General features: G+C 37.9%; 1 protein-coding gene across 10 annotated transcripts in view; it reads left to right on the top strand.

Moving 5' to 3' along the window:
* stim1b (stromal interaction molecule 1b) overlaps positions 1–13,150 on the top strand; it is a 40,705-nt gene that overhangs the window by 14,870 nt on the left and 12,685 nt on the right. For all 10 annotated transcript variants that reach the window (XM_081390814.1, XM_081390811.1, XM_081390812.1 and 7 more), the window contains exons 7-8: positions 6,033–6,207; positions 11,736–11,913. In XM_081390814.1, coding sequence (XP_081246940.1) covers positions 6,033–6,207; positions 11,736–11,913 — 353 coding nt within the window. The remainder of the gene's footprint in view (positions 1–6,032; positions 6,208–11,735; positions 11,914–13,150) is intronic.

Here is a 13,150-nt window from a genome sequence, read left to right as displayed (position 1 = left end):
GATACACACGGGAGCGTTGTGTATATGTGTAAGAGCTCGGTGAAGAGCGTCATTGATGTATATTTGCCTGTTTTTTTAAAACACTTTCAAATAGGGATGGGCATTCGATGAAATTTTCTTAGTCGATCGTCGGGAGAATTAACGATCGACTATCGATTAATCATTAATATTTTTATATTGAAATTCATTATTTCTTCAACTTTTTATAAATTAAAAATGCAATGAAAATACAAAAATACAGTTTGTTTGTCCTCGATGAGATTTTTATTACAAGAAGATCAACTTGTGGCAGTGAAACTGCACGTTCGGTAACGTTAGACTTGAAGATGCCCTGCAGTGCTCTAAAACAGCGGAACAGCGAGCCGGCGTTCTTAAACAGAGACCCATGCATGGCCACTTCATCCGTTTTCTGTGATCGGATAACTATCCGATCGTGAAAAGACCAAATGTAAATGCCCTCCAAAACGCATTCGAGGCGGATTTAAACCCGATCGCTCAAACCACTTCAGGAGGAGATCTGAGACGCATTCCAGACGAAACTGGACAAGAGTAAATGCATCTGGTTGTTGAAACTACATATGTAAATTTGACTTATCCCAAAAATGCTAAGAAATAAACATGTGAGAGCGTTTTATAGGCCTAGGCTATATGTCATGTTATAGCCAGATATGACGGCGTTACTGGAACACGCATCACCACAGATGAGCATCTATTCAAGCCAACGTGCAAACTATCGCAAATCAAAGTGAAAGTCATTCATCAAAACACAATCATCTTCATTAAAAGTAAAGAACCGAAATGATCTTACCAGGGCTGTTGCGGCAATATTGTTGCAGACTTTGATTTAGAAATTTTCGCTGATGATCAATAAAATGCAGCTCATATCAGTTGCTTTGGACGTGCAACAATTTAAATATGTAGAGATCGAATTCAAGATCGGATTTATATCCGTTTTGCAAAAACACATATGACCGGGTGTAAATGGAATCGTTTTGATAAATCAGATAGCTATCCGATCTGAGAAAACGCATGAAGTTCCCATAGAACTTCTGCACCAGTCCACTGATTTCTGTTGAGAAAGATAAGCATGTTGACATGATCTGGGATCAGATGCGACCGCAACCTGGTGACAGCCAGTCAGCCACTGAAAACACCCGCTCTGAGGGGACTGACGTTGCCGGGATGCACAGGTAGCCTACCTCCGCGCTAAAATCAATTCCATTGCTTCAAGACTCACACTACGCAACGCAACCTGCATTAGATTAATCGATAACAAATAAACGTGATCGACGAAATTCTTAACGATCGATTATCGATCGTCGATTAATTATGCCCATCCCTACTTTCAAACACTTCCGTGTGCTCTCAAACGCTCCCGTGCGTTGATAATTTTAACCAATCACAGACATATCTGATGAGCATGTGAACACAATGGCCAATCAGAGGTGTTTACAATTCCAAAACCAAAGTCGGTACTTTTTGACAACTCTAGTTTGCAACATCACTCAATAAAGTAATATTCACAGTAGAATCATTACTGTCTCTGGACAATATTGTTCATAGCTGTTCCGGGCTATATTTTGTATTTTAGCATTCCATCATTATGATTCATAGTTCATGTGACTGTCTCTACCTGGAATATTAGCCAGAGTTAAAGTGTCAAAGATGCTGGCAAGAAAAGTACTTTACACAGCACATTAGACACAGCACCATCATAATCCCAAAGGCTGTCAAAGACTGCATGATTTGTTGCAGGAATTTCAGCTCACACAATGTCTTCATGCACTGATGCACTGCTGGTATATGGCTCATGCTGAAACATGATAAAGCACAAGGCTACAAGATCCATATTCCTTCCTGCTATTTTCCGTATGCGGACATGCATTTAAACTATAGGTTAATACTTGCTGATTAAAGAAGATTTTTGTAGGGTGTTGTAGGTGGTTACCAATATGTTTCTGTGCAGTTCCTTTTCTGAGTAGTTTTTAGCTTGTTGCTATTAGGGCTGCACGATATATCGTTTTAGCATTAATATAGTCAATATTCTCAAATATAGGGTTCGTAGTTTTTTAACCATCATAGAGCAAACTTTTATTATTTGCCTACATTTTAGGTCCTGTCAGTTTAAACATTCAAAAGATTCTAAACCATTTAAGTGCAAGAATAGAGCTCAATTCGTAACTCTTTCCTGTGCGCATACAGAGCCGCGCAGACATCATCTTTTTGTGCTTGAACGGACACATACACGCAAAATTATGTCAAAATGCCTGTCTTGGCGAGGATCCTAGTAAGCACAGTTACTTATGGCTTATGTGAATGTAAACAAATGAGAACAAAAAACAGATGAGGATCATTATATTGGATCAGTGCATTCGGTCTTAAAGTGACAGCAGCCTAATATTCCTGCTGCTGTCTGTGTCATTAATGTTTATTAAACGACAACATACAAAGACAAAATCACATTTGCATCTTTAACAAACATTAATTATATTTATACAGTTAAGACTATGCAGTGTTATTTTACATTTGATTATTCAATTTCTGTACTTGAATACTGTAAGACTTACCTGAAAAACAGAAAGCACTGTTTATGTCATTTGTATCTTTGTTTTATTGTCTATTTATGTTTGCTTGTAATTAGTTTATTATCTTTTATGCAGATTCACTCCGCTACAAAATCACCCCAATCATTCTAGAATGGTTAATTCTTTCCAAATAGAGCTAATCAAGTCATCTGGTGAAAAAATAAAATAAATAATAAAAATAAGATAGATTTTAGAAATAGATTTCAATAAATGATTGTTAAAATAAGTAAATAAATATTAAAAAAAAAATTAAAAATATTAAAATAAATAAAACAACAAATGAGTAAATTTTAGATTAAAATAAATAAACAAAAATTTTATTTATATAAATATTTATTAAAATAAGCAAATGAACAAACAAATAAAAATGAAAAATAAAATTTAGATTAAAATAATTAAGTAAATACATTAAGAAATTAAAAAATAAATATAGATGAGTAGAAGATTACCATTAAATTGTAATAACATTGTAACTTAATGGAAAAAATATGTATTTCTCAAAAAATATTTAGACATATTTATAATATTACATTTTCACAGTATAAAGTGGGTCTTTATTCAAGAAACTATATAAATGCCTTTTCAATTTTAGAATGGGGTCTCTCACATAAGAATGATCATATTTGTAGTATACATGGCATCTATGAGATTCAAAACCCTTGCTCTGAGAGATTGCTGGGTGATAGACTCTCTGTTTGAAATATTTGTTTAAAAATATTTTAAAAAATTTAGAGCCTTTATGTAATTGGTTAAAAATAAAAACATTGTTGGAGCCTTGATGTTATTCTAAAAAGTCATATTAATTGAAGGTACTTGGTGACATGTAATCGCTGTGTATATATAGACCAGTGCGTCTGTGAATTGTCTGGTCTGTCGTCTGATTGGTTGATCCCCCCGGTTCCAGATTCCGTCTGGAGTTTCTTAATAATCTCAGCTATGGCAGTTATTTGCCTCTCCGGTCGCTGTTTATACTGTCCGCAGTTGAAGGTTCTTCACTGTTCTAGACAATCTTACTATAGAGTCTTATGGTGTTGCATTGCATTACTAATGGAAAATATGTGTATATGTACAGTTTTCAGCCACAGCACTTAAACAGGAAGAAATGAGAACGCTGTGCCTTCCAGTGTCCTTAGACTTGGTCAAAGATTATGTGTGCAAACAAAACACTCCTTTATATACACTCTAAGAGCTCTTTTATCCAAACACTAGTGCAATTATTGAAAAGGAAATCCAGATGGAAGTTTATGTGCAAGCCTCAGTAAACCCACAGCAGATTTAACCTGATCCCAAATCAAGCTGGTTAAGACGGGGGCGCGTCAAGGTTGAGGGATTCAACACCATCCCCTCACAAATATTTTGGCGCCTCTTGATGTGCCGTCACCTGCCATGTTCCTGAGCAGGATGTGAGCAGCGAAATCGTAGATGGAAATAGCACTCACTAATCCAGTTATCCAGATCCTCCCGTTACGCAGCTGATGCCGCCACCTTTGTGGGAAACACCGCTCTGGACTCACGAACTGTTATCATTGCTGCCCTCCAATGCAAAACAGATTAAGGCTACATTCATCCGGATACATTTGAAAAACAGCATTTCGCTTCAAATCTCTGTCCGCACTAGTGTTTTCAATTGTTTTATAAAAGTTGCTCGTCCACACTGAAATGCTGGAAAATGCTTGAATCATTTTACTGCACGTGCATAAAATGTAATAAAAGTCATCTTTGCTGGGATGTAATATGAAGACTGTACAAAGTAACATTTTTATAACAGTATAACCATAGATATCTATGAGTACAATATGCGTCATGTCAAACATGTACAATACCTTAGTTTTCTCAGTCCACACTACAACGCAAAAACTGTATTTTTAATATATCCATTTGAAAGAGTGTTTTCACTGGACTAATACACTACCTGTCCAATACTAACAGAGGGCGAAAAAAGAGAAAAAAATGTGCTTTCAAATGTATCCGGATTAAAGTAGACGTTGCAAAAGACAGATGTGACAGAGAACTAATGATGTGTATTCATACATCTGCATGGTTAGATCCAAACTGGGAGCTTTTTATCACTTCTGGGACTTTTTCTAAGTAGATTACTGCTTGTTTGTATTACTGTACTACTTCTTGCTAAAAGCGGTATGTGTGTGTGTTTTATGTCACAGTGTTGTGCAACCCTCACATATGTTAGGCTGGAGTTGTAGAGAGAGGAAGACCCTGATTTGATGTATAACTCCTGCCAAAAAATCCTTGGCTCTTTTTCATTTACCTTCCTCATACTCTTTGGGCTTGTGATTTTGTTAGTTTATAGAAAGTCAAGTCAGTCCACATTGCACGTCCCGGTGAAATCAATCTGTTTTAAAAATAATTTTCCAGTTTTATTTGTTGTATTTAGCCACAATATATATTCATCAACATGATGAAAGCATCTTCAACCCATCAGTCAAATACTTAAACTGTTTTATTTCAGTCTGAAAAACAACATTGGAAATGGTTGTTAAGAGAAGATTGCAGACATAAGCATTGGAAAGAAAACATTAATTTGCTTTTGCCATGTCGGGGTCAGCTGGGGTGACAGATGGAATGTGTGTTGAAAAAGAGTCATAATTCTCACATGACATCACTGTATTTAGAGTATGTGATACGCTAGTTTATATTACAGCACTATGTACATTCATTCACTACCGTTCATAAGTTTCATAAAATACTGAAATTTTACAAATGTGACGCTTTGAGCGCTGTTGAGCGGAATCGTAAACACCTTCTGATTTCCCATTGTACTCACGCGCTCATCTGATATGTCTGTGATTGGCTACAATGATCAGCGCTTCAAAAATATGTTGTAAATATACATCAATGACGCTCTTCACAGAGCGCTTACACAGATTTACACAGAGGGGGACGTTTGAAAGTAGGCGTCTATCAGAATTGGTAACAAAGTCAGTACTTGGGGTCAGTAAGAATTTTTTTTGTTGTTGTTGAAAGAAATGAATCATATATAATGTTACAAAAGATATCTCTTTGAAATAAATGCTGTTCTTTTGAACTTTTTATTCATCAAATCATCTTTAAAAAAATTATCATGGTTTTTACAAAAAAATATAACACTTGAAGACTGGAGTAATGATGCTGAAAATTCAGCTTGGCCATCACAGGAATAAATTACATTTTAAAATATATTCAAACAAACAGCAGTTCTTTAAAATGATGATAATATTTCCCAATAATTCGTCTTACTGTATTTTCAATCAAATAAGTGCAGCCTTGATGAGCATAAGAGACTTCTTTACCGACTCCAAACTTTTAAACGGTAGTGTACATGCCAAAGGCACAGATTATAGAAATACATTTTAATCTAATATAATCCATCGATATATAATACATTGTAATTTTGGGGTGAACTCTGCCTTTTATTGTTACTCAAGTGTTGTTTTTTGTTCTTGTTGGCAGAGGGAGACAGTCACTTGAAGGACTTGATGCTGGTGGTGTCTATCGTGATTGGAGTGGGGGGCTGCTGGTTCGCCTACATACAGAACCGAAATTCTAGGGACCACGTGGGCAAGATGATAAAGGACCTAGAAGGCCTTCAGAGAGCTGAGCAGAGCCTCCTGGACCTGCAGCAGAAGTAAGCGCTCAGTTTGTATAAATGAACAGAAAACACACTTTCAGTAAATAGCAGCTAGCAGGCTGGAAAGGTGATGCTTATATTTCTTGATGCACAGTTGAAAAGAATTTGTGAAGCAGGACTACTTTTCTAGGTGGAGGAACGTCTGGTTGTAAGTTAGCAATACAATTCCTGTTGTTGGAGTTTGAAGAACTCAGCTGTATTGTGAACAGTTTTTCATGGATAGTTACATCACACCCCAAGCAAAAGAAAAAAACATTTTTGCAAAGTTCACTTTTTAGCTGGTCATGAAATATATTTAAAGAAAGGAAGTTAGAAAAACAGGATTGTTAAGCGATTCAGCTCTAGTCTCATGCTAACTCGTGCTTAGCTAGCATGAGTATACTTTCCAAAAAGATAACGATTTTTTTCAAGATGAAGTCTGTTTGCTGTTGTTATCGTTAACAAATTTCTCATCCATTTATACACACTGAAGGATGAATATGAATTATGGCCTGGGGTAATTGACAGCATGCCACACATCAGGTTGGAAATAAACTGGAAAATACATTTATTACTCGTTCAAAGTGCAGTTTAGTCTGGTTATTCAATTTGGAGCCGTTATACTTATTAGTATATTCAAACTTTTATTTTTATTTGAAATGCTAGACAGTTCCAGACACTGCAAAGATACAGGATAGAGGATTTGAGAATGTGACATATCTTTCATCACATTTAGCTTACAGCACAGGAGGCTACGTCACTTTTTTAATAGCATGATTCATCAGAGAATTATATTCCATTAGTAAGCAGCAGCCTTCCGTTACGCTAATTAGCACTAATGCATATTACTTAATAGTTTATCCACATTATTTCTACGCCCCATGGCGCTTTGCGTGAATTATGGGTGTAACTTCCGTTAAGCTGTAAACAATCAGTGAAAGACTAGCCATATGGATGCAATAATATATATATATATATATATATTAAACTGTGTACAATGACATTACATTATTCTACTCACCCTTCAACCATTGAACATTAAAAGGACATTTAAAAGTGTAAAAGCATCAACAAGGTACTTTCAACAGACCATGAATTACCCCAAAAGCCTGAATCTCTTTCTACAGCAAAATCGGACGGTTAAATATCACTGTGGTAATCTGTATTATGTAACATACGTTTTTTTTATTTAATTCAGCATTGCGTGATACTATTTCAAAGTGATTTCAGTCATTTTGACAGATAATAAATTGGAAATAGCTGTGAAAACAAACCTGGAAAGAGACTGAGGATTTGGGGAGAAAAAAAGAGAGATTCTTTGTGCATTCCAGGGAATTATTAATGGCATATCGTAAATTAAATCGGGAGAACAGACCACAAATGTGCAGTGTATGTTGACCTTTTTCATACCATTACAGCGGAATGCAAAAGGAAAAAAGAAAATAATCATGAGGAAAAGAATGCAGTGACTGAAAATAGCTCTTGCCATAGATATTCTTGTTATAACATTAAAATTCCAAGTGTTACGTTGTTCTCATGTTATTCTTAAATAAAACATGAAAGAAAACTGATAGCTCATTGAGTCAAACTGGCGGATAAGCTTTATTTGTAGGGCAACCTCATGATTTGAAATGATTCGTTTCAGTCGTTTTGAATGGAAGTTCCCCAAACCGGAAGTGCCACCCATAATTCAAAGCATGTCAGGAATAAGGTGGATACTTCATAATTGTAGTTTACTTTATTACACAGCTCTCTGTAATATTTGGTTCTGATTTGTATTTCACAGAATAATTCTGTCAGACATTTTTGTATGACCAAAAATGGTATATATTAGCCTGGCTAGCTTCTCATTGAGACGTGGTCTGGGAACCACATGTTCATTTTCTCGTATTTGAGGCGTGGTTTACGAATGCCCAGAGCCGTTTATTGGGCGCTACGAATGTCTATCAAATGCGCCTGTACGTAGCTCATAGCCAATCGTTTCAGTTATACCAGATGACGTATGTAGAGCGACAGAAATTCGACGAGGAAGAAGACGAAATAAACTTGCGTTCTAAACTACTTAGAACACTATCTAAGGCTATCTATCTAAATTTGGTCCATGGTGTCCAGGCTGCCTAGCCTGGGTTTCCCCATGCTGCCTTGCATGCAGTGCGATTTTATTCACGCTGCTAGGCAGCCTGGACACCATGGACCAGATTTTCCCCTCAAAAAGGGAACCAATCACAGAACGGGGAGGGAGCAGCAACACGATGACGACGTCTATGCGACACACCGAAGCAGTTTGTTTATATCTATGGATCCAACATGGCAGCAAACGCGAAGTTACCTTTCAAAGCAGCCTTGGATAGTGTTCTAAGTAGTTTAGAACGCAAGTTTATTTCGTCTTCTTCCTCGCCGAATTTCTGTCGCTCTACATACGTCATCTGGTATAATTGAAACGATTGGCTATGAGCTACGTACAGGCGCATTTGATAGACATTCGTAGCGCCCAATAAACGGCTCTGGGCATTCGTAAACCACGCCTCAAATACGAGAAAATGAACGTGGTTCCCAGACCACGTCTCAATGAGAAAGAGGTCTGACGTTAGCCAGGCTACAGGCTGCCTAGCAGTGTGAATAAAATCGTGCTGCGCGCAAGGCAGCATGGGGAAACCCAGGCTAAGTATATATTGGGCGCTATCCATGGAAACTAATTAGATAAATAATACTTGAAGAAAAGTTCATGCTTTATTGAAATACTAACGTTAACATACAGAAGACATGATGCTTATCACATCTAAAGTGTCCTGAAATGAATGTGAAATGCAACAATGTCAGTCAGATCTACACTCATTTGCTATTTAAAGACAAAAAGAGTAATTTGTCTGTCTGGTGGAAATGTTTTCATTTCCTACTATCTTTGTTCAGGTTAAAAGACTCTTGCAGGGTGATGCAAGCATCCTTTAAAATTCCTTAAATGGCAAAAGGACGGGCAGTGCTGAATCCTGCTTGGAGTGTTTCAGACAATCGCACTATCATGCTGTATGCTCAGTTCAGCTGGCGCCCGCTGCGCTGAGGCAGAACAGAGAACGTGTCTCTGTCTTTTTTCAGAGGTCAGAGGTCTGGGAGAAGATCATGATTCAAACATCCTTTCTTTACGGTGCATTAATTTAAAGCAATGGCCTTATAAGGAGAGAGATGCAGTTTGGTGATCTATATTAGTTTACTCAAGGAAAAAGCTGTAGCGGAGGAATGTTTGTTGAGTGTAATGTGATTAAGTCACTGTGTAAGTATGGCCGGTGTAACAGCAGCCATGGATCTGAGTGTGTGGCATTTCTGTCATGTCCTTCACTCTAAATCCCGTTTGGAACAGAGATCAGGACACCTCGTTTCCACTTTGATCCTCGCTACGTCTGTCCCTGTGTTGATGATGCAACTGGAGTTTCTGTCTGTCTGTATCTTTCTGTCTATCTGTCTGTCTGTATGTTTGATTATATCTATCTGTTTGTCTGTATGTTTGTCTATCTGTCTTTCTGTCTAACGTTCTGTCTATCTGTGTGTATATCTGCATGTTTGTCTATATTTATCTCTGTCTATGTATGTTTGTCTATATCTGTCGGTCTAACATTCTGTCTGTTTGTGTCTATGTCTGTATGTTTGTCTATATCTATTTGTCTATGTATGTCTGTCTGTCTAACATTATATCTATCTGTCTGTCTCTCTATATTTATCTATCTGTGTCTATGTATGTTTGTCTACATATTTCTATCTAACGTTCTATCTATCTGTCTATTATGTCTGTATGTTTTTCTATATCTATTTGTCTGTCTATTTCTATGTCTGTATGTTTGTCTATATCTATCTGTCTGTCTATGTCTGTATGTTTGTCTGTCTGTCTAACGTTCTGTCTGTCTGTGTCTGTATGTTTGTCTGTATCTATATGTCTGTCTGTATGTTTGTCTATATCTGTCTGTCTAACGTTCTCTCTCTTTCTGTGTCTATGTCTGTATGTTTGTCTATATATCTGTTTGTCTGTTAAGTTTTTTTTATTTATGAACTTTTTTATTTGTTCTCTGCTGGTCATTTCCTTCCTTTTCATTTATCTTCTGCTTCCCTTCCCAGTTATGAGTGAGTAACATTCTGCCTTGGCCACTGTCGTATCATTGACAGTTTGATTTATGGCTTACTTCCTGTTTGAACATGGACTACGTCAGCACGAGAGAAGGCTGCCACGTGCTTTAGCTGAAAGGCTAGGAAAGATCACATTGTGTGATATCACGGTTGCACTTTATTTAACAGTATGTGCACTAACATGTACTTACAGTGCACTTATCTAAGAAAGTACTGGTAATATAAGGTAACTACATGGGTTAAGGTTAGGTTTAGGGGTAGGTTCAGGGTTAGTACCTTGTTATAGCCCAGTTATTATAATAATAATAATAATAATAAGTACATACTGTGTACATGGGGAACAGGACTGTAAAATAATGTGCTACCAATATCACAGATACACATGTCAAGCAAAACTGATTTTAAATGGAATCGAAGACCTTTTGTCAAAATGGAACCGCATTAGCCACATGAACACAACTAAATTTAGCCATCCTCCATGACCCAGAATCTCTAAACGGTCTTCCCCTATATAGCTGGGAGGATGCATTTCCCGTTAAATTTGTAAGGAGTTTTTACCACAGAATTACCACATCGAACAGGCCACATCTTGTTCAACTTTTCATGAGGAGGAAGAGGTGTGGTAGAGTCTTGCAGATCCAGTTCCCTTTTCATGTTGACTCAATTCTCCAGAGCTCCACCTGCTGGTGACTGAGGGGATATTATAGATATATGAACTGTTTGTTAAAGGGGTGGTTGATTATGATTTCACTTTTCTAATCTTAGTTAGTGTGTAATGTTGCTGTTTGAGCATAAACAACATCTGCAAAGTTACAACGCTCAAAGTTCAAAGCAAAGGGAGATCTTTTCTTTTAAAGAAATTGCTTTTTAAGGACTACAACAAAGGGACTTCACGAGCTTCCTCCCGGGTTAGTGACATCACCAACCTTAGAATTTACATAAACCCTGCCCCCGGAACACTATTTTTAGATTATCATGACAGAATATGCTAATCAATGACTAGAATATAACTACACATCATCTACATAAATTCATCAACTAACCATTCAGAAATGTCCTGTTGCATTCTACATGTTGTCTCTCCATCATTGTCTGACTCCAGTTTGAACATGAAAGGCTAAAGGTTTTCGCAATTTTCAGTGCATGTCTGTGTGAGTGCAAGCTCTTATAGCTCCGCCCACTGTGCCGGGAGCAGCAGCTCATTTGCATTTAAAGGAACACGCACAAAGCGTTTTTGCTCACCCTCAAAAGGTGACAATTTTAATATGCTGTATAAAAAATATCTATGGGGTATTTTGAGCTAAAACTTCACATACACACTCTGGGGACATCAGAGACTTATTTTACATCTTGTGAAAAGGGCATTATACCACCCCTTTAAGTAACGAGTCAACAGTGGTGCAGCTTGAGATTGATAATGTGTTTGTGTTCAGGCTGCAGATCGCACAGGAAGAGCACCACTCAGTGGAGGTGGAGAAGGTCAACCTGGAGCGGCAGATGAAAAGGGAGATTGACGAAGCCAAGCAGGAGGCGCAGAGGCTGCGAGAACTACGTGAGGGAACTGAGAACGAGTTGAGCAGACAGACATATGCAGAGCAGGAGCTGGAACAGGTATGAGAAGTTTTATCAAAACTATATTCAGTATATCTATATCTATATATTTTTCTATCTATATATACAGTGAGGAAAATAAGTATTTGAACACCCTGCTATTTTGCAAGTTCTCCCACTTAGAAATCATAGAGGGGTCTGAAATTGTCATCGTAGGTGCCTGTTCACTGTGAGAGACATAATCTAAAAAAAAAAATCCAGAAATCACAATGTATGATTTTTTAACTATTTATTTGTATGATACAGCTGCAAATAAGTATTTGAACACCTGAGAAAATCAATATTTATATTTGGTACAGTAGCCTTTGTTTGCAATTACAGAGGTCAAACGTTTCCTGTAGTTTTTCACCAGGTTTGCACACACTGCAGGAGGGATTTTGGCCCACTCCTCCACACAGATCTTCTCTAGATCCGTCAGGTTTCTGGGTTGTCGCTGAGAAACACGGAGTTTGAGCTCCCTCCAAAGATTCTCTATTGGGTTTAGGTCTGGAGACTGGCTAGGCCACGCCAGAACCTTGATATGCTTCTTACAGAGCCACTCCTTGGTTATCCTAGCTGTGTGCTTCGGGTCATTGTCATGTTGGAAGACCCATCTTCAATGCTCTAACTGAGGGAAGGAGGTTGTTCCCCAAAATCTCGCAATACATGGCCCCAGTCATCCTCTCCTTAATACAGTGCAGTCACCCTGTCCCATGTGCAGAAAAACACCCCCAAAGCATGATGCTACCACCCCCATGCTTCACAGTAGGGATGGTGTTCTTGGGATGGTACTCATCATTCTTCTTCCTCCAAACACGTTTAGTGGAATTATGACCAAAAAGTTCTATTTTGGTCTCATCTGACCACATGACTTTCTCCCATGACTCCTCTGGATCATCCAAATGGTCATTGGCAAACTTAAGACGGGCCTTGACATGTGCTGGTTTAAGCAGGGGAACCTTCCGTGCCATGCATGATTTCAAACCATGACGTCTTAGTGTATTACCAACAGTAACCTTGGAAACGGTGGTCCCAGCTCTTTTCAGGTCATTGACCAGCTCCTCCCGTGTAGTTCTGGGCTGATTTCTCACCTTTCTTAGGATCATTGAGACCCCACGAGGTGAGATCTTGCATGGAGCCCCAGTCCGAGGGAGATTGGCAGTCATGTTTAGCTTCTTCCATTTTCTAATGATTGCTCCAACAGTGGACCTTTTTTCACCAAGCTGCTTGGCAATTTCCCCGTAGCCCTTTCCAGCCT

This window comes from Scardinius erythrophthalmus (assembly GCF_964197995.2).
Source record: "Scardinius erythrophthalmus genome assembly, chromosome: 17".
NCBI lineage: Eukaryota > Metazoa > Chordata > Actinopteri > Cypriniformes > Leuciscidae > Scardinius > Scardinius erythrophthalmus.
Note: the sequence above shows the minus strand (reverse complement) of the source record. Positions and strands in the feature narration are given on the sequence as shown.